Source organism: Poecile atricapillus, chromosome Z, assembly GCF_030490865.1.
Source record: "Poecile atricapillus isolate bPoeAtr1 chromosome Z, bPoeAtr1.hap1, whole genome shotgun sequence".
NCBI lineage: Eukaryota > Metazoa > Chordata > Aves > Passeriformes > Paridae > Poecile > Poecile atricapillus.
In genome coordinates this window covers 21,275,174-21,301,954 of record NC_081289.1, presented here as the reverse complement: position 1 = coordinate 21,301,954, position 26,781 = coordinate 21,275,174, and the positions used below count along the sequence as shown (strand labels likewise).

General features: G+C 39.5%; 1 protein-coding gene across 3 annotated transcripts in view; it reads right to left on the bottom strand.

Moving 5' to 3' along the window:
* Nucleotides 1-23,384, bottom strand: part of LOC131573525 (myosin-binding protein C, slow-type-like) — a 69,712-nt gene extending 46,328 nt beyond the window's left edge. For all 3 annotated transcript variants that reach the window (XM_058827550.1, XM_058827551.1, XM_058827552.1), the window contains exons 1-2: nt 23,245-23,384; nt 2,037-2,069 (exon numbers count right to left, since the gene is read on the bottom strand). In XM_058827550.1, the coding sequence (XP_058683533.1) occupies nt 2,037-2,069; nt 23,245-23,269 (58 nt within the window). In that variant the 5' untranslated portion in view covers nt 23,270-23,384. The remainder of the gene's footprint in view (nt 1-2,036; nt 2,070-23,244) is intronic.
* Between the last annotated feature and the right edge of the window lie 3,397 nt (nt 23,385-26,781).

Below are 26,781 nucleotides of genomic sequence, written 5' to 3'. Positions count from 1 at the left end.
CTAACACTCTCAAGATGGAATTAAGAAAATTTTTGTTCCATGGAGAAAACATCTGCAAGAGCCAGCTGATTATCCTGATTTCTTGTTCACATGTGTGCAGCCACAGTAACTATGAAAATTAAAGCTGAAACTTAAAATGAAACTCCACATTCTGGTAGTGTGACAGACTCATAGATGCTTCTGTCTGAATTCCCTAAATTCCCAAGCTCCAGTTGTCAGGTTGTCCATCTTGGTCCGATGTTCCTATTTAATGGGACTTTTGCTACAGTAACACTTTCTTTTCCCAGTAGGAACTGGCATCAGGAGATTGGTAGCAGATGGTAGCATGTCTACTTCACCATCTACTACTTCATCAGTCAAAGTGTTCCTCACCTGTGGCTTGACACTGAGATGTGGAAAGACCTCTCACAATGACTTCCCAAAAATGTCCTGGTGCAAGGTGCTTGTTTATGTCCAATAAACTATTTTTAAGTTATAAAATTTGGAATCTTGAAACCAGCTTCCCTCTGAGGGCATTAGCACTTGATAATCCAAGATGCCAGCATCTTGAGTCAGGCAGAAGGAAGCTAGAGGTGACTGGCATGTCCAGCTTAGAAATATCCCGTATTGGTCTGTGCCTAACCATAAAGGCCTAATGACACCCTACTTATTTTTCAGAAGAAAAACAGGTAAGGAGAAAAGAAAGGAGGCTATAGAAGCAAGTTTGTATTTAATCCTGTGTTTTTAAATAGAAAGGAAGATGGTAATTATTGGAAAATGTTAGATGTTTTTAATGTAACTCTTCAAAAATGCTATTCCTTTCTGTATACAAAAAGCTGTTTCTCATTTTAGTTCTACTTGAAAGTTGAGATTGATTAAAAACATGAATTCAAGTACAAAGTATATCAGGTAAGACCCTAAGGGTGAAATTAATTAGTTTAATATTAACTGTACAAATTTTATGGTTGAGTAAAATATCATTAATTAAAAACCAATTAAGTTTCCTTACAAATATATGCAATATGAAAGAGTTCATCACATAAAAATAATATGTGGATAATTTAACCATGAAACTCCTTGTGGCAAATGATACCTTTGTCATTTTTTAATCCAAGGGTGTATCGTTGAAACAAGGACATCTTGAAACAGCCTTATAAAATACCGGTTAGGAAGACAGTAAGTAAAGGCAGATTTAACACCTGTAGGGTATTTGTTCTGTTTGGAATTGCCATTTAGGTTGCTATAAAGAGTATAAAACTCACCAAATGGTTAAATTAGACATGCATACTGTAGATATATGTATTAACCATTATCTGAGAATGTAAGTGAAGTTACTCAATGGCACAGGGCAAAGGCTTGCCTGCCTTTCCAGCTCCCACCGGAGAGAATTCTTGTGCTTTGAAGAGCTTCAGCTCTACCTGAAGCCCTCATCCTTATGAATGAGTTTTGCCTCACCTAACTTCGGCTTCCTGGAGCTCAGCCACTCCATTCTAGACAATCAATCACACTGCTCAGGGAGACTGCCTGCACATGGATATCTAGTGACATTTTAGGTAGCTTACCTGGGAAATGCCCACTGGATGGGGGTGTATGACCCAGGGTCTGAGGTGGAGCTGCTGAACTACTCAGACATGATACATCATTTTCAAGCGGTTAAAAGTAAGTGAAATTAATCCCATGCTTGATTCTGTCAACTTTACACTCAGTGTATCTTTTAGGTGAAATGAAAGTGAGTATTTTGGTAATTACATGCTGCCCAGCATCAAAGAGGACAGCATAATTTAACCACATAATTTAAACAGACATGATTTACCTGTATCCTGAAGGACATGTGCAATATTAAGCAAACAGCTAATCACTCACAAACAAAAATTGAGTCTGAAAAATCAGTAATCAGGCAAAGTGAAGCGAGGATATCTTACTTGGGCAGGCTTTTTTTTTTTTTACTTTCCTTACTGTCCTCTTACTTTCAAAGAGACAATGAACACAAACCATATTATGGCTATGCATTATCTGTTGTTAGTGCCACAGCTCAAATTAGCATTTTTTACACTAACCTGGAGGTGGCGGTGCACTTTCATTTTCAGTTTCTGAAAAATGAGGAAAGAAGACAGATATTGAGCTTCAAATACAAGCAAATGTTTTTCATACATCTGGTATACATTTGTTGACTTTGAGTTCTTTAATATTTAAATGCAGCTCTGAAATTTATTTTGCTTTCTACACACAACATGTGACAACTTCAGAATGACAAGGTCAGAAATCTGAAGCTCTTGTTCTGCAAAGAGAAGTTAGAGAAACTGTTCAGTGTGGAGATAGATAATATTCATAGAAATGTAGAATCCTTTAGGCTGGAAAAGATCTTTAACATCATTAAGTCCAAACACTAACCCAGCATTGCCAAGTGACCACTGAACCACATCCCCAAGAACCACATCTACACATCTTTTAAATTCCTCCAGGGATGCTGAGTGCAACTCTCTAGGCAGTCTGTTCCAGGGATCAACAACCCTTCCAGGGATGAAATTTTTCCTAATATCCCATCTCAACCTCCCCTGGTGGAACTTGAGGCCATTTCCTCTTGTGCTATCGCTTTTTACTTGGGAGATGAGACTGATCTCTATCGGTCTGCAGTTTCCTTTCAGGTAGTTTTAGAGAGTGATAAGGTCTCTCACTCATGTGCAAAATTAAGCAAAATTTCCACCAACTGAAAGAACATCAGACATTATTTTAACTGTGAAGTGTAATGTATCCATTAACTTAGGGGGATCATGCAAGGTGAATCCAGGGACCTCAATCTCATTTTCACCATACCATTAGACCTAGAGATCAATGTTCAGTGCAAGCAGAAATTAAAAACAACAACAACAACAACAAATGTTTAGTTGCTCTGAGTAGGATCTGCAGTATGTTTGGATTTTCCTCCTTTCAATGCTGATTTTTAATGTAAATCACTTCCCTTTCCAATGTGTGATACAGAAACCAGGCTTTTTTTCCTATTTAAATGTTATCCTTTTGGGATGACATGTTTTCCCATCTAAAAACAGAAGAAAAAATTGACTAGCTAAAATAGATTTTCAAAAAGAAAAGGAAGCTTATTTTCAACATTTAAAAGCTTTCGTAGTCTAGACAGGTTGAAAACAGCAATGTTTTTTGGCACTAAAACTGACTTACAGTTTAATTACTTATAACAAGCAAAGATTTAAAAGGTTGAAACCCTGAACTGTAAGAGTAGATGGCTCTTAATAACCTTTATCATGTTATGGACATTAACCCTTGGAACCCCACCTCAGGTCAGATTCAGGAAAAAAAATTCAGTATCTGTCACTCAGAAATGCTGGTAAGGCTATTCCTTTACACTCAGTTCTAAATATAATTAAACCACAATTCTTATTCTTAATAAATCCATTAAATGTTTTAAAGGGAGGAATATTTTTAAAGCAAATACAATTTTAAGCTGAGTGTGTGCATTTGTTATAGTGTAGGAACTTCCAATCACATACACAGATACAACAGCAAACCCTTGTAGAGGTTCCAAAGAGAATCCCTTGTTACAGGGAAAGAGCTTGTGTTGTAAGTTCTGATCACAGCACCCACCACACAGAATGGAAGCAAGTATATTAAAGACCAACACATAGAGTGTGAAAATAAAGAAATATCTTTACATGGGTTCATAGCAATTTATTTTTTCTGGTCTCATTACTGACATACTAAGTTTTGTTTTATGGTCTAGAAAAATAAGAAAAATTTTCATATGAAAACTTGAAACTTATACCACAAAGAGTATGTCTTGGAACTTATTTGCTTTCCTACCGTGACATTTCTCACTGTTTCTGCTAAGATGTTCCATTGAGACATCATTGTGGCATGGAAGTATGTTTCTTGCATGGAAAAGTAATAGCAGAAAATTATTGGTTGCATAATTTTCCTTGTGAAAATTAATAGCTAGAAACAGGGAGTATTCTTATGAATACTGGATTATAAAATCCTCGGTGGCTTACCAGTAAGAGTTACAAACTTATAATTAAAAACTCAACAAATAAAGCACTTTCCACTCTCAGATGAAAGGCCTATGAGACTATGAGGGACTTTCTTTGAATTTTTCTTTCATTTTGAGAGTTATTCTGTGGCTTCACCAACACTGAAAGGCTGCTCAGCTATCACACATCTTACAAGTCCTGCCTCACCCAGCACAGATGTTAGCCAAAGTCTGCGGCACAGACCAGGCCTGAAACATTATTATTATAGTCTAAACTTCTTCTCATGCATGCAGACAACAAAAGGAGACATTCAAAACCTGAGCACTCTCACAGGCAACCTACACCATTGGACCCTGTTCCTAGCAGAGAGCTTGGACTAGACTATCTCCAAAGGTCCAACCCCAAAGGTCCTTTCCAACACAGCTATTCTGCAATTCTGCGATGAGATGAGGACAGAATACAGGCAAAGTCAGTGGTTTGTTTTCTAAACTGTAATTCAAGGCTGTTCAGGGCATTGATAAGAAAACTGAGTCAAAGAAGAGACCTGAATTATAAGATGGAAAGAAAAACGAAAAGGAGAGAGTTCCAGGGACTGGGGGTGGCAGAGACATGGGAGATACTTCATAATCTTTTGGCCATGAGCAACCCCTTTCATGGTCATGCCTGGCTTACAGTTCCATTCCTGAGGACAGCCAGGAAAAAAAACATTTATAGCTCCAAGTAGTTTCCACCTCCCCAAAGAATGACAGCCCTCTCTGGCTGACCTCTGCAAGAGGCTTGTCAGCCAGGACAGGGCTCTGCACACTCAACCAGCAGCTTATGGCTGTGCTCCTTCCCTCGGAGGCATGCTCCCTGGAGTCCCCACATGCCATTCCCCATGGCCTGTTGCCTAATATGGCACTCTGTCCAGGCATTGTCAGGGCATTGCTGGTGGAGAAAGGCTCCAGCACGCAATCCTCAATCCTTTTGGAGAAGTGCAGTTCACTGGGTTGCAATGATGCCTCTTGAGCTAAAGGGGAAAGAGGCTGTTGAAGGTCCAGTTACCACTGAATCAACACCAAAACATCAAGTGCACCTTCTACAGAACAAATAAAGTTAACTTCTGCTTCAGAATTCCAAAAAAACAAGGGTCTCTTCTTTGCAGTTCTTTATCTGAGAAGCTGAGAATGTTGCATTTCAGCGGGTTGTGTCGTGCTAAACACAGACCTTGGGTCAGTCATTGGTTGTGAAACTGGTAGTGCATCTGGCTATATGTAATTCTACAGCAAAAATAGGAATGAACTCAGCAGTCCTCTCTAAATGGCTACTCAGGAAAGGCAGGGTATTAAGTGCAGTTAGTGAATAAAATGAAAGCATACTGTGACTTAGATAACATCTCCAGAAATGCTTTCATGCCTCAGCCATGTCATGAGATGCATTGAGGATCCAGTTTGACACAGGATATGAGCACTTAGAGCCAAGACATTTTTATTTGTAATTTATAATTATATATGCACATACACACTTGAAAATCAGCAGGAGATGTAACTTGACCCATTACCAACAATTTTCCATCTCTTTTTCACTTTTATCATGTTCAGTTTTTCAGATAAAGTAAGACTTAAAATCTTTTACTGTGTATATAGATAACTAAGCTTAAAGTTCTATGATATTAAGTGATGTGCTTAAGTTATGAAGATACTTTAGAACCATGTTAAATTAAGGCTATCATTATTTAAAATTTCAATTCCATTTTAGGTCTGGCTGCACTGGCATCCGACCTGCAGCAGCCAGAAGAAGCTTTGGCAGGGAATTGACATAGGGATGTGAGCTTGTGTGTGGTGGCCAGTTCTCAAGGGCTCTGAATTCCCACTTCCATTGGCTTCTCTGGCAGCACAAAGCATAGTAACTCCCTGACATCACATATATTACTTTTCACACTGGAGTGCAATCATAATGAGGCATGATGATGGTTCCAAAGCAGTCTCCAGGTCCTGCTCTACTGCTGTGCTGAAAGCAAAGTATCCTGGAGACCTGCAGTTCAGACCGTTCAAGAACTACAGCCTGTCAGCAGGCATACTGGGAATGAGGTCTGGCTGGGTAACCCTTTCTATCATTCAGCTCTGTACTCATGACCAGCTCTATTTTGGGTAGGCTTAAGAACTTTCAGTAATTTTGGAAAATGAGTAGTGGGTGGTTTTTTGAGTTTTTTTGCCTTAGGTAAGTAAAGGAGATGACCTCGGGCATTAAATCAGAGCTTGCAGAAAGCCTAAAGACAGCATTTCACTATCATTGGGCTGGAACATTCACAGGAAGGAGGAGGAAAGTCTCCTGCACTAATTTCTCCCTGCAGTTCTATACAGATCAGTTACCACCCAGCAAAGAATAGCCAAGGGATTCGGGATCTCACCCAGTCTGAGCAGAGGACTTATCCCCCATTTACCTGGAAAGGAAAGCAGGACTATGGCTGCACCATCATGGACACAGGTATGATATCTGTCTTTGCAACAGCAACATGTTAAAGAGACTCTCATATGTCAAACAACATGAGGATAGTCACTTAGTGCTTTTTGTCACAAAGACTTGTCACCGTCAACTTGTGTCTGATTTAAGTCGATGGATTAATCTTGCGGACATAGCCTCGAGGGATCAGACCAATATAACCATTACGTAGGCATTCCTAAAGTGCTGACTCTGCTAGTCAGACAAGAATAGACAAAATGCTGGTTTGGGGAGAGAGCAGGGCTTACCCCAGTCCCTGTGCAGTTGTTGTGTGTCAGGATTGTCCCCTGTGCCTGACACCAGAACCACCCCTGTGGCGCCGCCAGGCTTTCTCCTGAGGAAGATGCTCCCCTGAAATGAGTGGGCAGGGAAGGACTAAGGATGTGGAACTGCTGCTTAACAGACCTCATGTCCAGATCAGCAGCAGACAAAAGCAGTAAAATTTATATGTTGTTATAGGACACAGAATGATTCACATGGACACTGTTCAATGTATGATAGGGAAAAAAGTACTTTTGTTTTTCTGACTCTAGTATCTATAGATTCTCAACAATGACCAGGGATTGGATAGTCAGGTTACCACCTTCCCAACCACACTGGTTGTGAGAAACGTTCATCAAAAGACATTTCTTTAATGGAATGTGTAAACATCTATGTTTACAGTTATTTCCTGGGAAAGTGACTAGAAACAATAAAAACAACATCAGAAGGTTTAATTTTCAGGGCGACAATTATTCCTTTCATTCCTTATATTCCCAGAAAAAAGGGTGTTCTGAAACAGAGACATGGCTCAGAATGATCAAACTGTTTTTTGTGGATCACTCCACCCAAATTATCACCCGCATCAGTGATGTGGGTAAAAGCCATAGCCTCACCTTTTGGGAGATAGTAATATACTCAACAAACTATAGAGATTTTCAGAACATGACAAACATTTCACTGGGAAGCAGTACAGTTAGCAGACCCCAGAAAATGAGCTGGAAAAGAGAGAGCTCAGTTCAAAGTAATTTATAATCAATAAAAGTGCATTCAATTGCACTTAAATTGAAGTAAATACAATTCTTATTAAAAAAAAAATTAAAAAATGAAGAATTCTGCAAAATTCATTCTGCAAAATCTGAGCACAGGCATGCACAGGGTCTGCCTGGTGTCTTATGAGCCTGGTCTCCACTGAGAAATAATTTGATTTGAGTGCAACTTCCACAGACAATTCCCAGTCTGAGCAGAAGCAAGAAACTGTAATACCAGCTGAAATCATTACCTTCTCTTATCAGTGTCCATGGACATTTTCTATGTTATTTTTAAAACATACCTAGAGAAACTGTTCTAAGCAGACATTGGTCCTAAATCCTGAAAGCAAACTTGCTCTAAAGGACTGAAGTAAATAAGCTCTGATGGCTTATTGGTGCTCTGTTTGCTGGCCAAATCACTATTATTGTGGCCAATAGTGTGATAGAGCCAAACTGATACATTTATAGTGTATTTCTAGTTTCTGTTTCCACTTGTAGTGATGATAGATTGGACATATAAACTGCTGGGTTTGATTTGAGACAGTGTTTAAAGGTGAAAACAGCAACCTTATGTTAAATACTCCCTCTTATTATAACAAAGTGGACAAATCTTCAGGTTCACTGAAGATGAAGTTATTTTATATTCCAATAGCTTAAAGTGTCACAGTCCAGTGATTCACTTTCAGGTAGGGACTGGAGAAGAAGTAAAATCAACAAAGAGTTTGCCTAAAAGTTTAGTTTGGCATATGATTAAAATTCAAAAAACCCAAACAAGCCCAAGGATATTAACTAGTCCCATCATATAATCCCACTGAGAGCAGTCCCATTTCAGGACTAATCTAAGTGCTTTCCATTATAAAAGATTTTGTGGGGCATTGGAGCCAATCAAACCATCACACGCTGTGTTAGAATGTTCCCTGACTTGAGGGCTGAAAAACTGAATGAGCAATTGGAAAAAAAGTCTGGTAATAGGGAATTCTGTGGAATAGACTAGATACCAAAGAAATAATTTACAGATCCAAATGAGGAGCTGGAGTGTAATTGGTGAGTCCAGATTTTTTCTTCACTGCCATTCATAGTTATAGAAGCGCATAAAACAATCATTGCTTATTTAGAGTGTTTTCCTAGTGGTTTCCACTTTTCTGAAGTGATGGTGCTAAATCAAACCTGACCATATGCAAGCCTCCACTCATTTCTTATGTTTTCATATAGGAATTAATCTCTAAAGAACACTGTAACCATGACCTTGAACAAAAATTATTTATAAAATATATGTTTACATGTCTATAGTCTTCTAAGTTCCTTCTTTTTCAGACTCACAATTCCATGTGTACTGTAACAGGCATCTAGAAAGCTGCCAAGCACTGACAGTATTTAAGATGGATAGGGGAAGTTTAGTGGCTATAGTCTGGTTATCAAGTTCCCATGCATTCTTAAACTCATTTTTAGCCTATCCAGTCCACAAGGCACCAGGATGGAGTAACTGAATTCCATTCTATTTCCATGATATCTTTCTTCTCTTACTTTATATCAAAGAAAATAATCCATAAATGTTAGCTCCTGAGCATTTGTGCAGCTAAGAGGAAAAATTAGTATCTATGCTGGTATCTCATACTTCACAGACTAGCAGTAGACCACAATTTGAGTACCAAATGTCATTGAAATTTTTGACTAAATCTTTTTTCACTGAGTTTTTCACAATCACAGTTCTCTTATTTATTTCATCATTAAAACCATACCAAACCAAAAATCCTAACTTGTTGGATTTTTTGACTTCCAAGACTGATTTGTGATAAAATCTTGTGGATAAAGTTCTACTTGTTAACCATTTATCAGACAAAAGGACTTTGCTGAAATATGTTACAGTGTTTACCAGTGTGAGGAAATTCAGTTTACTGTCATTGCTACACCTTCATGAGAAAGCTTTGTCAGCACAACTGTACTTGCAGAGCCGGACACTATTCATAGTGACATTGATTTATCTTTTATTTCACGTCTTGATGTATTAAACTTTATTCCCATGTTTGGAAATAAAAATATTCTATATTGAAATGTCATTGAAAAACTTGTTATACAACGAGGGATATGCAATGCTGAGTGTTGCTGAAAAAAGTTCTTAGTTTGCATTTTCCTCCTAAAATACACATAGTGAAAATTGTGGAAATCCCACACAGAATCAACTTCTTCCTACAAATGATAGACAGCCTCAAATTTTCCTCTATTATGGCACCATCTCAGTTTCTATACCACCAACTTAATGTGAGACTGAAATGACTCAACTCCTAAAATTCTGCATTGCTCACCTCCCTGTTCTCAGTCACCTGAGCCTCTCTCTAATGCTGCTTCACAGGATGCACTACACAATTCTGGCTCCGGTTAAACAGAAAGCCAGTTTCACTGGCTGTGAAAATATTGCCAACGAGATGGGTGCTTGTGTCTAAAGGGCAGAAGCAGCACCCCTATTTTTACACTGTGAAGCTGTGTCTTACTGTAAAACCAACAAAAAACCCCCAAACCCAGTCCTGAAAGAGCAGTGAGCTGTGACCCTCACAGATTTCCTCCTGCAGTGGACACCTGAAAGCCCTTGCTCTTCTCAGCCTGAGGAGATGGCCCAGGCTCTTGGAGGGGCTGGAGGTGGGAGCTCTGCAGAGCCACTCGCCCCGGACTCCAGCCCGGCTGGGAACATTTACTCCTCCTTTTTCTATTTAAAAGGGTCTGTGAAGGGAATCCCTGCCTGCACCTGGGGCCGGCTCGGAGTTGTCCCTGCTCCTGCCCCGCAGGGGACGATCTGATTCCTGCCTTCGGGAAAAACCAGGGATCCGTCTCCCAGGGGGACATTCAGCCCTTTAGGGTGTGCAGGGACATGGGACAACCCAGGGGGACATTTAACCCTTTAGGGTGTGCAGGGACATGGGACAGCCCAGGGGGACATTCAGCCCTTTAGGGTGTGCAGGGACATGGGACAACCCAGGGGGACATTTAACCCTTTAGGGTGTGCAGGGACATGGGACAGCCCAGTCACAGAGAGCCAGGTTAGTTCCGATGCTCAGGAAGTGCACTGAGCAAACGAAAAATGCAGGAACTCGGCACAGTTCGGATTTCTTTCTTTCCACTCCTACTCCAGTCACAGGAAATTCTTCTTTTAAATAACTCAAAACTAATTCATCTTTGATATGTATGTTTCAAAATCAATTAATCCAGTCATCAGAATAGTCCCCTTTAAAAGTAATACAACACCTAGGCTTTTTTCTCAGTTTCCTATCCTTCCTTGCAATAATGTGTTAATAGTTTTCTCTAGAAGCAAATATTTTCGTTTATCTCAAGACATTCCCAAGGACAAATTGAAAGCAAAAGACACCACAGTGTGATACCAGAGATACAAGTACAGTGACTAATGCTAACATCCTTTCAGAAAGCTTCAAAAAGTAATAAAATAGACAAGGTTATAGGATAAGAAACTTCATAAACCACAGAACTGCTGTTCAGGAATGAAAGCAATCTATTCTTCAAATTTAACAATACACTTTCAACGGCAGTTGCACTTCTAATTATAGGATAAAAGTCAGCAATAAATTTGAAAGGTCATTTATTTCAAGTGATGAGGACTTAACCAGTAATGAACTTCCTTTCAGATTGCCAGACAATTTCCCAGCCAGCTCAGAAAACATTTTACCAGTTTGGAAAAATGTCTTTAGTCTTGCACAACCCAAAACATAACACAGTTGTTTTGCTGAGCTGTCCTGAAGTATTTCACTGAGAATCAAGAAAATAATTTGCAGTATTGTTTCATGGAAATCACATTATGGACCTGATGCTCTGCATAACTGTAGTGAGTTCCACAAATGACTGTCTCCTGATGTTCAGTGCACTCAGAGTAGTCCTGAGACTCATGTATTATGTGCAGACAGTGGGAAATCATTCCACACAGGGAGACCGACCTTTAGGGAAAACGATGACATCAGCATAAGGCCATGGTAGCATGAATTCGTGCAATCTATCTTCTTTCAGTCAGTTACAAGGAACCATTTGAAACATGCTGATGGGTTTCATTTTCACTAAAATTCAGACTTAAACATTTCAGCCTTTTAAAATTAAATCCTGCTGGTGTTCCCATTCCATGATATTTGATCACAGACTTTTCTTTGACATTCAGGGAAAAACAAGACATTCATATGCTGGGATTTGCCAAGGACTGAATCCATCAGCTTGTTATCAGCTCTTTGTCAGAGTAATATATGCTACAACTAGGTCTAAACATTGTCACGACCATATCCAAATACCAAATAAGAAAAACATTTGCTAAACTCTATTTGACAGTGGGTGACAGATAATCTGATACTCTGTGATCTTTTCAAGAAGGAAGAGTCTTCTCAGACTTCCTCCAGATAAGAGCACTCTCCTGTCATCTGCACTTCAGCCCTCAGCCTCCTCTTGAGAGGCAGAGTCCTACAGAACAGGATTGTAACAGGAGCCCAGGCTCAGGGCTGTCGGGCGCCTACGTGATTAGGGACTGTTCCAAGTAGTTAATCACTAATAATCCATTACTTGTTTTGCCCTGAATTTTCTACCCAATGCTAATTTTCAATCACCACACTGGTGGAAAACCCCTTGCTCAACATGAAAAAGAGGGTAGTAGCATCCATTTTTTAGTTTGCTAAGGGTAATGCAAACTTATGGACTACAAAATCCAGGGCTATTACTTTTTGAGAGTCTGAATGTCCCAGTACATGCTACGCAAAGTGTGTTTGTAATTAAGCTTGGAGAAGAATTTAAAAAAAAAAAAAGCCCAAACTTTCAATACAGGAAAGCTTTGTTATCAGAGTTGCAGTATTGCTGGTAGTAAACACTAAAATAATCAGAAATCAACTTAAAACTCAGAAACTTCTTTACTGGGATTTTTATGTACTGATTTAAGGAGTTCTCTCTCTTTTTGTAAGCTTGTTTGTATGTAAATATTTATTGTTGCTCATCTTCAAGGGATTCAGCATTGTACTGAGAAACCTTTAGGAGTATTTTGCACATGTGGAAAAAACGACTCTTTCTGTGGGTGGAAATTTAGGAGACCTTAATGAAATCATGTATCCCCCTTTGTGGGTGCTCACGTATGAAATGACAAACATCCCTTGATGTTTCTACTGTTAACGTTTTTTACCTCTCAATCTCACCCTGGATCAACAAAGATAAATGTGAGAACTACATGCCTTCACTTAAAAAAAAAACTTAAACACTTAGCTCTGCCTTTTGGGAATGTTTGCACACAGCAGGATGTTTGCAGACAAGCTGTGGGGGTTTGCATCAGTAAATCAGTAAGTAGTATGTATGAGAGAAAGCTCTTAAAAGGCCTGACAGCAAAATGCATTTAAGATGCTGTTGTGAGTTACACTCGCAGCTCATGGCATATGGTTTCTCTCCAGCTAAAAAAGCTGTTGGGTAAGAGAGAAAACCTCATTGCAAAACATGGAAATGCAAAACAAGGGCAAAGAAAAAGGGGCACAGGATAGAGGTCAGATTTCCCCTTTAAAAATAGGGCTAAGGAAAGCTTAGATGAAAGATTAGTAAGGCTGGAGGGAATGCCATGGAAAAAATGTCATCAGGCATCTGACCCTCTGTGCCTTCACTGAAGTCTGCATCTGTGGGGGAGTGGCAGCCACAGTCTCCATTGGAATTACACTCTTCTTTGGGTCTAAAATAAGGTTTTTGACCTAGATACTATGTTCTTATAAAAACACAAGATGCCAAATGTCCTACATTGTGTGTATGTGTATCTTGATCTACATGAGTATCACAGGATGAGACCCAGAAGCTATTAGTCTATAAATTACTCCATCTGCATGGCATTTCTCGTGTGGTTGTTCCTAGATATCTCAAGCCACAGATATTCTCCACACCACCTGGAGTAAGGGTTTTCTGTAATTTTTTTACAGGAACAATGGTTTAGTGTCACTTGAAATGAAGAAAAACTATCGAAAAAGGATGGAAATGCAATGCTGTGTGCATTGAGGTGTGCAAATGGTTTGAGATATTTCACTTCAGAAGACAGTGAAAGGTCCTACCACACACAATCAATCAGCTCAGACTGATTAGAGGAAGTTTTTCTTCCTTCTAGAGCTGTTGGAACTGGTTCTAGGGGTGCATTTCTTTTCCATAGGAAAGATCTTGTGGCAGAGAGCTATAAAAATGAACACAAAAATACCTGAAAGTTGGAATTCAACAGCTGTTCAGCAGCTGTTTTACTCCTCTTTCTAGTCCATTAGCACACTGGAGTAGGTGAGTATCAAGGACTAAGACCTCTCCCACCAGCTGAGCCAATAAACTTTTCATTTGGGGTCTCTTTCAGTTTTAACTACACTTGTATTCAGTTAGTTTTGTCACAGCTTCAGGGCTTTGAGAAAAGGAAAAATCTGGAATAGGCTTTTGGACCAGATTTGCAGGCTGGTTGAGCAAGGCATGATTCCTCTTTGAGAAAAAAGTAATTGTGCTGTTGTGTGAGTTGCTTTTGCTCAATCACTGCCTATCATGTTCCATCCTGTCAGTTCAGTACACAGAGCAAAGGTCTCTGCAATTAATCTCTATATACACAGAGCTAAGATTTATATCCAGAAATCTGTAGGAAAAGGGAATTTACATCTCTGTGGTTGACTGCATCCTACTCTCGGCACATATGACCAAAATTAGGAAGTTATTCTGGGCCTGCAAAGACATGATGAGTGTATTTTAATACAGATCTGTCTCAGGAAGCATCATGCTACTACTGAACAATGCTTTCAGATGCTTCCTAAAACCACCATTTGATCCTTCAGAGAATTAAATTAGAACAGAACTTTTTGTAATAATCACCTGATCAAAATAACTTGCTGGAGCCACCACACATAAGGACAACTGCCCTAGAAAGTAGATCACACACTATTTTCAATTAGTAACAGGGCCAGGGACAGCAAATTATGTAAGAACTATTTCCTAATCTCCAGGGAAGGGGGAGAAGTGGCTGTCTTGATAGTTGCTGCAAAATATGGCAGGACTCCCTTCTTGCTGCACAGTCTGTACACTTTTGGGAACATGGAGAGGGCACATGGAGGGGCTCTAACTCGGAAATGAGTTACCCAACCATACTCCCACCTTCTGGCAGAAAAAACACATGCACTGGCCAACTTACAAGTTATCATATTTGTCACAGCCCTTCCTGAAACAAACAACTTTATTCTGTGACAAACTTCATGGCAAAATTCTTAAGATGGTGGATTTTTTTTTAATTTTTGAAATTTTCTGACTCTGTTATGTTTGACTTTCTGTTCAGCAGCCCTTCAACATTACTCCATGAGGTCTAATGTCCACCTAGCACTAAGAGAGAGCAGGGCATGCAATATTTCATTATTATGACATCTAACACTACCAAGGCTAACTGCAGCAGAGACCACAGGTTATTTTATCGCTTTGAACTGAGAGTACACATAAAGACACTTGGCCAACCAGCAGTGAGGGTTGTGGGTGTGGTCAGTCTTCATGAGAGGCTGTTCTAAGCCATGGGGGTGTAAGGCATCCCCTATCACCTTAGTCTAGGTCCCACTGACTCCTTTGTGGAGATGTTGATAGCAATACAGGCAGAGGTAATGGATGAGGGAAGTCAGAGAGAAACCACTCCCTTCACTGTAGGCTGCATATTTTAGAGTCTGAGAGGTTTCTGAGCAGAAAGTTATCTTCAGACTTCTTGAATCCAGGGGAGCTTTCTGTCCCTCCAGCATCCCAGGATGTGGTGAAGATCAACTGAAACTTTCACCAAAGCATGCTTGCTAGAATGGGCTCCTAGGACATCACATCCCATTGGACACAGAACTGGATTTTTACTTTAATTCACTCTCTTCTCTAAGCTGCTTCATCTTGGCTGAACATCTGCTAGTTCAGTGAGCTCTAGGAGCTAAGACTGCACCAAAAAAATTAGAGTAAGTTCCAGAAATGGGAATTCCTGGAGTTTCCTAAAGTTACATATGTTCTGTTGAACACTTTGTAGAATATTCAGAAACACTGTATTATTTAACATAAAAAGTGCTTTTATGCCCATAGGTACAAATATCACTGATGTGACCAATCATTCAGCTAACAGCATGAAGCTTCTGGAGGAAGTGAGAGCAAGCTTGTATAAAAAGGATGAAGATGAATTACTATTGATTTGAACAGGAATTCAACTTTCTGTTTCCTCTCATTAAGTAACAGCAAAAATTTAACTCTGAGTTGACTGAAACACTCAGCCATGAATAAAAAAATATATCAATGTTTTCCTATTAAAAGTAAAACAAGTAAAAGCATCAGACTCTCAAAAATAACAAAAGAATGGCAGTAGAACCCTTTTTCATTGGTATTATTTTATTTTTATCAATGCATGAAGCTGATTATAGACTACAGAAAGATGCACTCTTCTCTGCTCAAGGTAATCTGATCCTAATGTACTCCTTTATTTATGGGGAAGAGCATCTGAGTATCACATGCCAATAATAATGGAATGTAGCTCCTTGTCTTCTTACAAAACTACCCACTGCAGAAAATTCTTAAACAGCAATTGAACAAATTGTAGAGTAGCCCTGCATTCTTACCTTTACAGTGTTCAGAAAAAGGGAGGCACTGGAATGTGTCTATGATGTGAGCTGGGAGTCCAAGCTCCCATTATAATAAATGGAATTAGATTTGTATTCACTGTAAACTAGCTGCTTATGGTTCAATTTTCGCACAAACTGGTGATCAAGGACACTCAGGTCCTGTAGGGTGGCCATCCATTTTCTAGCTGCTATTCCGTGGCGCTGCTGGCCTCCCACAGGTCCTGAGTCATATTTGCCAGCCCAAGATGGGTATTCTGTGTATCTCAGGGTATCCTATGAGGCAGTAGGGCACCTATGTTTAGGCAACTGCTGGCTGCTAGGTCAGCTGAGTAGCAGCAGACTGGGCAGCTCTGACTTTAATGAGCGGCTGACTCCACTGGGAGTGGGAACACCGAGTTCACTGGCACATGCTTCCAGTTGGGTATCTGGTTCCTAACCCAGAGATCTTCTCTGACAGTGTAAAGACCATTAGGATCTTTGTAGGGTTGCAAAGTTACCAACATTTTCATTGGACTAACATGGACATTCATCTCAGGCAACTTCACTCCCTAATGCTTAAAACACCGGCAAATCTTCAAAGCAAAAAACCAAATCCTCATGGTGTCATAAAGTGAACGATGATGAAACAATGGAAAAATGGCTTCAGTCATTTTTCTGAGTCTCTAACAGCAGTGAAAAAGAGAAATGTTTGTTTGAAGTCTTCAAAAATAGCACTTCCTTTGTGGCTGAGAGCAGAGAGAGTGGGCTGGGTAGGACGAGAAGGGGATGTTTCTCAGTCACACAGTTCCTCAGACTCAAGAGACAAATCTGCTTGTAGCAGGACTGAGAAAACTCTAATTACAACTGAAGTTAATGATCCTATCCACTTGTCTTGTCCTTCATTTTACAGATCTTTATATTCAGGACAAAGTCACATTTACAGTCAGGACAAAGAACAACCTTTTGAATAAGAATAACCTTTTTCTTTGTATTTCCTTTTTCATTCTAGGGCAATTATTAAATTAGGACCTCTAATTTACTGGAATCTCTACATTCCCATGAATGATGTGTCTAGTATTCATCTCTATCCCAAGGGAAATTTCCCAGGTAATTTATTTTCAAATTTGATTTGCTCTTCCCCTTTAAGAAACACTCTGGATCTCCCCTGATGAAACACTAAATATGTTCCATGACTTATTTTCCAAGGACTGTTGATGTTTTAGGCAGCTACAAAGGTTTTCACAACTGAAGTCCCCCCAGATCTCTCTGCTATTGTTTGGTTATGCAATCACCTTGGTTGGTAGTGCCTTGAAAAGAATATGAAAAAACTCATTCAGTTTTTCATGGAACAGAGGAGTACTGTAGCATGGTTGGTTTTTTTAGAGCTCTCTTAAAGCGATATATTTAGGAGGTATGAGGGGAAAGAACTGGGTAGGCCTTTATTTATCTTCCCAACAGGTGCAGTATAGGGAGGCACAAAGACAGCGTTTGCTAAATTCAGTTTTGCCAAGTACAAAGCACTCCCTTATCCACTGAAAGGTTGATCCCTGCTAAACTCAATCAGCTTTTCATTTTAGTGTGACAATATTAAATATTTTATTCTTGTGCACAGATGTGTCCTGATGGGATGCTTGTGGCTGGGTCCTTTTCCCCCTTGGACTGAGATTGATGAGAGAGGGGCAGTTTTTTTTTTGTTTGTTCTTCTCTTATCTATATTACAGATATACAGGGTACAAGGAGCTACATGCACTAAGATAGAAAGGTGTAAAATAGCTAACAAAAAACTTCTTCAAGGTCTTTTATATGTCTATTTATCCAATTAACAAATGCCAAGTAAATTATTTTTTTTAGTGACCCAATGACCCGATACCTCTGTGCTGCACTGTGGCATTTTCTATCCAATCACTTATTACTACCCAAAAATCTCTAGAAGAAGAAGATGAGGAAGGAAGAAGAACGAAGAAGAGACAACACCCTAAATCCTCCATCTTGTCTTTTGTTTTTTACCCAGCTTAGAAGTTAAACTTTAACTTTTTCACCTAGTGACTTAAGAAAACTTTCTAACTTACACACTCATACTCCTAGTTTTTCTATTTAACTTTAACAGTTGTTTCCATGGTATTATTAAATTCAGTGTTTTATTGGATTCAGAGCCAGGTATCAGAGATAAGGGCACACACTCTGTGCCTCTGACTCCAACACAGATGCACTGTTTTTCACACAGGGTGAAAATGCTCTTCAACTCAAGAACAACAAGTAAGACAGATAAATCTTGCATTATCCTCCTTCAGCAGTATTGAAAGAAATTCAATGCATTGTATAAGACAAAAAGTTAGTGTAGTGACTTCAGTTTATACCTAAATAAACCAAAACATAATAGCACAAAGATAAATCACGGTGAATTTTCAGTCAAATTAATTTGATTGAAAAAGTTGCCAGAAACTTAGCAACGATGGAGTCGGAAGGTCAACAAATAAATCTGAGATGCTCTGGTATCTCAGAAGGAAGTGTGGGAGCCACACTTGGAAGTTAGCAATGGGAGGACAAAGGCAATCTAAGAACAAGTCAGTTCCCAGCCTACAGCACAATCTGTGCAGGAGGAGCTGCTCCGTGGGGTGCAGGACGAGTGCACAGCCCACCCTGACAGATCTGATTACAGCAGTGAGGCGTAAGTTTGCTTTCCATTTGTGGAGGGCTTAAAATTTATTAGCTAGAGGTGATGAAGAGAAACTTTCTAAAGAATTGAGAGGGAAAATAAGATAAGGGGTTAGGGTTTCACTCTTTCGTCATCCACCAAAACTCATTTACCTGGGATTTGAATAGGGAGCTTTGCAAATGATACGTATGGGCCTGACTTTGAGAGTGGTTTGGCTCTGAGACTGAGAATGAAGGAAGTTAAAAATAATGGGAATGTATTCTGCAGTCAGTGCTGCAGAAGGGCAGTGATAATGGCAGAAGATGGATGTCTGTATGCTTCATTTGTGTCACTATGCAGCAAGGAGAGAGAAGCTGCACTACCCAGTGTGGTGCCATATAAAATGGTTATACAGGTCTGCTCTTCTGCATGGAAAGCACCAAACAATGTTGAAAAATGTTCACATGCTGGGATCTTGAATTTTCAGGAAAACTTTCCATCATCAGTTTTAATTTTGACACAAGCCAAATTTGTACAGTGAAGCAGAATTCCCATTCAGCTTCAAAAATTGTCAAAACTTGAAAATATGATATTAAAAGAAATCTGACTTTAATTACCTCTTAACCAACCTTTGTGCTTAGATTATTTTCCCACTGGAATGCTATTCTACTTGTCTACTTATATGATTTATATGACTAACTGACTTGTTTGACAGTGACTGTTATCTTGATACACCAGATAGCTACATTATTTAGAATGTTGTAAATATAATGCAAATATAATGATAGGGAAAAAAATCTCACAATGAAAGAAAACTAATTATGTTTAAAAGCAAATAGAAATAAAGGCTGTTTCCACTGCTGTCCTCATGGAGAGCAGTGTTACCATATCTCCAAAGCTGTCTGCACTGGTATTTATGTTTGTTTGCCTCCTTTCACAAATTGTTTCATGCTTTCCAGATTGTTCTTCTAACTGAAAGTATATGCAAGTAGTTTTCGTCACAACTTTTACATTTATGCTATTCGTAGATTGAATAAAATTTTACTGAAACTCTGTCTAAAGTAGACACACTGATTTTAATGTTGATTCCTTGCCAAAATGTGGATGCTCCAGGCAGTATCATTCAAGCAGAGCTTGCAAACACTTAGAAAATGAAGTTGGCAGACAGTTGATAAATGCTTTGGCTCAAAATTTGGAATGGTCGCTTAACTCCATGCATTATTTCCTAGATTGGGGAGAATAAATAAGGCAAATTTACAGAGCTGCCTACTGGGGACAGACTTGCACCTGTCTCTGTGGGATGATGCCCACAAATAGTTTGAAAAGGTTGCTCTTGAGAGACTTGGCACTTTTACAAAAGCGTGTCCAAATGCCATGGCCTGTGACAGCTTAAGAGGGCACCTAATTAATGAGCAGCTCTTATTATGAGCATTGGTTAAAGGAAAGGGGGGAGAGGAAAGATTGGCTGAGTGATTGCAATAAATTGCAGGAAGTAATTATATGAGGGAGGGTTATTTTATTAGTCACCAGGAAAGCTAAAGGCTGTCAAGTTTAAATGCACTGGTTAAGGTCTCTGGCCACTCAGTCACACCCCAGTCATCCACTGGGATCAGTTAACCCATTGATGTAAACTTCACCTTGCACTTTTATTTTCAGCCAGCTAAGACAAAACTGTCCTACAACACCATGACCATCTACTACAAAGAAGCTACAGCTGATCTTATATGCAGGACTCAACTTTTTAGGAGTACCATAAAGGCCTTAAATAATTAGTCATGGAAGCCTGTTTCTGCAGTGACAAATTCCACCAGGCTGAAGCTCTCCAGCAACCTTCTCTAAGCTGAGTGGTGTGTTTAATTTGGTGATCCTATTTGTTAAGAGCGCTTTGTGTGGCTACACTGTCACCAAGTCAGGAATTTTCTCACTTTGTTAATCTAATAATCTTAAAATAGCTCAAAGAGCACTTGGCATAAAAAAAAAAAGCCTGGGAGCTTGTTACAGCACTGCCTCTGAAAAATTAAACTACATACTTCAGGGACTGAAGTCATAAAAAAACCGCACATCTGGGATTTTCTAAGCATTCAAGTGTTAACCAGTTTCTGGTTTCTCAACTACTTGCTTGTGTGTGCCGTTTTAATTTGCAGGACCCATGCAAATGAGGAGTGTGAGATAATTCAGGTAGGTTGCTTCTGTTGGAAATATCGAAAGAATCGTGCTTAGGTACCCATGTGATGCAGAAACTTTAAGCCTCTTTCTTTTCCCCTCTGTTTTCTACTGTAATCCTTCAACAAGTTTAGCAAAGGTTTCTCAGTCTTTCCAGTGCTAATTTCCAGAATTAGTCAGTCCAAGGTTCTCTTTCATTGATTAATTTTCTTCAACCCTTGATGCCTTGGAAATTACCATGAGACAGGCACTTGATGATCACGTGAGGTTCTGAATTCTTACTGGTAGAGCTGGTACAAGTAGAGCTTGTATGAGTAGCAGTACTGTACTATTATTGGTACCAAATTCTCCTGCCATTAATACAGTAGGTACATACAAGTATTGCCAACAGCTCAGGGAAGTTCTTGATAAACAAAAAAATCTTTAGGAAGCAGCTAATCCCTGAAGTACGATAATATAAACCTGTTACTCCCCTTACCTCCTGGCTGCAAATAAACTGGGTGCAATAAGGAAGAACCAGTGTGCAACCCCATTGTATCACCTCTCCAGAGCTCACTACTCCTTGTGAATTCTATTAAGGCAGAATGCTTCAATGGTTTTTAGGTCCTGAATATTGGATCATCAAAAATCACATTTGTTCCACTGTCAATATAATGTTCAGAGCTGCTAAACTTATTTTGTAACACAAACATGGAGTTGCATTGGTAATCACTGCATTGTAAGAACATCTTTGAAACAATCTAATTTTAAACAGAATAAGAAACACGAGCCTCCAAACTAATTTTCTTCAAAGCACATATCTTTTGCAAGTGCATAAATATTTTAGGGCTGGGTGTTTTTTGATTTGACAGCCACAGAATGCATTCTGATTAAAGTGTATAATACCCAGTTAAATAACAGATCAAATAAAAAGGACACTTAATACATGTGTAAATAATTTGAATTACAAATAAGACACTCTAGAAGGGGCTTGGCTCTAGGTTTGATATGGAGGATTAGGCTCTTGTATTAATACGTGCACTTGGTGTAGCTATTTTCAGAAGGATACTTCATCTATCATTGTCCTCGAGCACTGAGGAGGGCCAGTAAGTAAAGTGATCACACTGGTCTGTCAACACTGCTTGCTTAAGACTCAGTCGTGCAAAAAGTTTGGTTTTCATGTGTCCCCAGCCGAAGAAGGTGCTGAAAATGAGTAATGTTCCTGACAGTTGCTCTGCTCTTGCCTTCCCCAAAACCAGAAAATATTTCAAAAAAACCTTGTAAAATGTTTGTACACTTATCAAAAGCCAAAGCTACCAATAAGCCAGTGTTAAATCAAATGTACAATATTCAAGCTACGCACATCAGCCTAGATCTTCCAAGACTGATGGGAAATCAGTGCTAATTAATGACTCCAATACTGTCCATACTCTGAAGATTACCTTAAAGATTCAATTCAGTTTTGCCTTTGGGAATGCATTAGGGAAGCTGTGTGTATAGCTTTCATTCACCAATATTTGAAAAGCACACACAGTCTGTATATTATGGCTTTGCAAAAGCTCTTTATATAGTCAATGTCAAAAAATAATCATCAAAAATTCTTACCAAAACATACAGATTTGAAAGAAAAATACAAGAAGAGCTGTAGAAATAATAAAAATAGAAGAAGCCTCTTTGCCTTAAATTTTCAAAAATGGTAGAAAAATAAATATTAGCTTTTAAATAATTATTAAATAATAGACCCTGAATATTTTTCACCTTTTTCCTAAGCCTCCAATGGACAATTCTGTTTCTCAGTAGCAGACTACACACTCAGCTTCTTTGCTATGAACTTAACAGGACCACAGAAGGGGCCAATATTACTGAGTCTAACTATCCTTCTGAAACATAAAATAATAAATTCTGTAATGTAGCAAAATTAATTATTCCAGTTCAAGCTGTACAGAGTAACTTACTACATTCTCCACCTATGCATTTAGATGTATAGAATGTATTTTCATCAGAAAACTGTTTCATAAAGCACATCCTTTCCATTCAATAACTATTAGAAAACTGCATGAAAAACATATCAATTTAGAGAGTCCTGACTCTTTAAATCATAAGAAATTCTTTTCCCCTATTTTCCAGAGTTTAGATAGCTTAGAAGAGAAAAACCACAAATTGCACTACAGAAATCCTGTAGTCTTAAAAAAATGAATACAACATTTGCCCAATCAAGTAGCCACTCATAGTTTATTGTCTAAAACAATTTGTGTTATAGCCCTGCCTGAAAGTAAGTTCTTAGTCTAAAAAGATCCGTGATCTCTAATGACTTAGTGATGTTACATGGCTATTGTTAATATAACTTGTGGCTGATATCTGCAGGGTGGTCTAAAAGGCGTTTGGTGTGTGTGCGCACTCGTAATTCCTGTAATTAAGAAAACGCTCAGGTAATGTTCTGTCATGCTTACCATCTTTCTTGGTGGGTTCCGGCATTGTTACAGGGATTCTTTATTCCCAGAGTTTCAGCCTTTCAGATGCAGCAAGTAGTAGCCCCAAGTCCAGCGGAGAGTGTGTGAGATCAGTGTGACAAGCAGAGGGTAAGAAGAATTCGTCTGCTTTATATACTGCGGCTGAAATATCAATCAAAATAGCACCTCCTCTCTTTTCAATGCAAACACTTTGAAAATTGACAGTTATGGGAAACCCTTCACATCTGTTGTCTGCAGCCTCTGCTCCCTTGGCTTTTGGAAGGAATCTCTGCTGCATTGCATGGGGCTGATGAGAACATCTATAACTTTCTAAATTCAGCCGCACAGCTTGCTCTCTGAGTCCCTCTCTGTAACATGCAGACACGTATGCACACGCAGACAGAGGCTGAAAAAGTGACTGTCATGCTATTAAAGAGCCCCTCCTGCCTGCAAAACTTGTAGGAAATGCCTGTATACATTTATACATTTATACTCTTCCCACAACATAAAAGTGACAAGTAGGCACAGGCAGCATGCTTGCAGTGTAACCTCATTTTTTCCTTTAAGAGAACATGGTGTGGAAAGACAGAGCGAAAAGTAGAGTGTTCCTCAGTATTAATGTTGAGTATTATTGTGCTCCTGTTTTCAGCAGTGAAGATACTCTTAATTTCCCTTCTGTTTACATATGGTACGTTTTCTTGGGTCCTTTCCCTGTAGCCACTCTCATTTTGGCATTGGTAGAGACTATAATGTTCCTTTCAGCATGAGTAATCCATTAACTGGAGAGATTGCTGCTGAGAGTTGAGATATTCTCTTCTCCACTCATCCAGGAGATCCAACACTGCTTGCCTTTGCCAAGCCAGGAAACCAGACAGAAGGAATGGAAATCCTATCTGTAGCACACACACAGAACCACTAAACTAAGCCACTGGGTTGCCCTCCTCTTAGACTCCCACTCAAACTACAAATGTGTAGGAAAGAGGAAGGCAGGTTGAGTGAATCAGAGGGTACTAGGATTTACTTTCTTAGGCTGTTTTAGGATTTTGAGACAAAAGCACAGTAATTAGCACAATAGATGAAGCGGTCCCCAAAGGTTTCATGCTACTGAAGTACATGTTCATACCATTAATCAGGTATCAGTAAGAAATAGGCTACTAGAAAAGCTTCTCAGTGTATGAATGCACCCTAGTGTTATGGAAAACCTATCTTACATCTTTGAATAGGATTTGGAGATGTAATAGCAGTCATGTGCCTGGTTATTCTATAGCCAATGCATGAGGGTTTCCTCTGCAATCTGTTTTTTTCCAGGCTGTTTAGCCTTTTTATGGACATCTTATAAAGGATGGGCATTTTGCTGCTTTTTTTAAAGACTATAATCTGATTTTTTCTGCTCTGTTCATTGTGGTGTTTATTATTTGATTGATTCACGTGCCTGTAAAATACAGAGATAGGCAAGACTTCTGCTTACAAGAACTTAAACAACGAGTATTGAAGCTATCTTCCTCCTTTATTTCACATCATTATCAAGGTAAAGCTGCTTGTATCACTGAAATAATTCCTGTCCTTGGAAAGGAAAGAGTGCTTCCCTGGAAAGGTAGCTGAGGGTTTTGTCCCTCTGTGTGAGTGGGGTGGCAGTAGGGAAGCAGTGTATGAACAGACCTAATAACCTGGCAGAGATCACTTTTTATTGTTCCCCTTTCTTCTGCCCTCATCCAGGCACTGAACTCTGTGATGGCTGGAACCAGAGGGGGATGAGGAGCAGCTGCTGATGCTCTCCAGCCTCGTGTTTTCTCAATGGCCCTTTGTAAGATGCAAAGATATTTTGCTTTGCATTCCACCCATCATGTGCCAAGAGGTGCTGAGAACTATGCCTCTGGAGATTCCTGTTAATACAAACAGGATTAAACTATGGTCACACTCTAGTACTGATGGGTTAGAGAGGACCTCCACCGCAATCTCACAGTGAGAAAGGATTGGTGGCAGGTGCTTATCCTTACAGCCTTAAAGGGCTTCCTTTACAGCAAGAGGAAGAAGGATATTCAGGAAGACAGAATCTTATTCATAGTCTACTTTTATGCTACTAAATAAATCAATACTGAGACCATATATGCTGGACCAAGTGATAGTGTGTTGTTCTCATCTACACAGCAAAACTTCCTCTCCATCCTTAAATTGTGAGACTGCAGTTCAAATCTATACAAGGAATGGTTGTTGGGTGTGCCCGAGTTGTGGTTAGGTGTAGGTGGGAGAATTCTGGCTGGTCCAAAATGGAACCAGGAAGCATCTAACCATCCTCCAGGGTTATAACCATAGGACAACACCTGAAATCATGCCCTAGCCTTGCTTTATTTACAGGTATAAACATAGACAGAAAAATTAAATTGGCTTTATAACCTCTGGTAGGCAGGAAGAGAGGAAGATTGGCTATGAGTAGAAAAAATAGGGAAGTACTGTATTTGCCTTTGTAGTCAATGGAAAGCCTGCCCAAAAAAAAGAGAAAGAAAAATACTGAACAGAGGGAAATGCCTGGTGGTCATTTCTGAGCTTATGCTTCTTTGATCACAGAGATGTCTAAACATGCTTACAATTATCCATTCACAGAACCTGTACATTCTCTGTTACTAAAAGAATTTCTCTATTAATTTTATGAAGTTTAAATTTTTTACCATTTTTTCTTGCCATCATGCTCTGCTTCCCTGTGTATGGCAACCACTCACCTGACTTGATCACAACTCACTTTGTGGAGGACCTGAACCAGTTAACTCCTCTGTGCTGAACACATGGTTTCTGAGCAAGTAAAAGGGCCATGAACCACCTCTGGACTCAGCCACAATTGTATTTACCAAATGACGGAGCCAAGCCTTCACAGAAATTGTGAGGTGGAAAGAGCCGAACTCCACCTTGTTTCTAGCCCATCACCTCTTGTTTCTGTACCTCAGCAGACAGAACTAAGGGCTCTGGCATCCTCAGCCATCCTTTCATTAGCTCACACTACTGCTAAAGCACCCCTGTTTGCACAGGCTGCCTCTTGTCTCTGCATGGAAATGTCTCTTCTCATAACTTGCTCTTCTCCCTCCAACACTGCCTTGTGCCCTTGTGTTTTACCTGTCCCATAAAGTGAATGTCTGCTGAAGAAAATTTATCCTCAGTACAGTGTGGCTTTCGTGCACCACCATAAGCCCTCTTCCTCCACCACCTCAGAGGCCCAAACATGTGAAACTCTCCAAGCCTTTCCCTTCCATGCCTGCCTCAATTAATCTTCCGTGGTCTCTTTCCAAAGTGTGACTATCCTATTTTAACTCTCTTCAGCTCCTTGAGCAGTTTCCAAACGGCTGCTAATCAGGGTGTTAGATAATTAAATCATTCTCTCCTGTCTGTTTTTAATAAATTCCCTTGGTCAAACATCCAGAGCTGTATTTGCAGTTGCAGCTGCTAGATCTGCATCAATAACTTCATAATTGTTGCTATTTCAAGGACTGAACTCTCTCACTTACTTCAGTCCCTATTTTATTAGGTGCCTGTTTGCTTGTTGCCAGA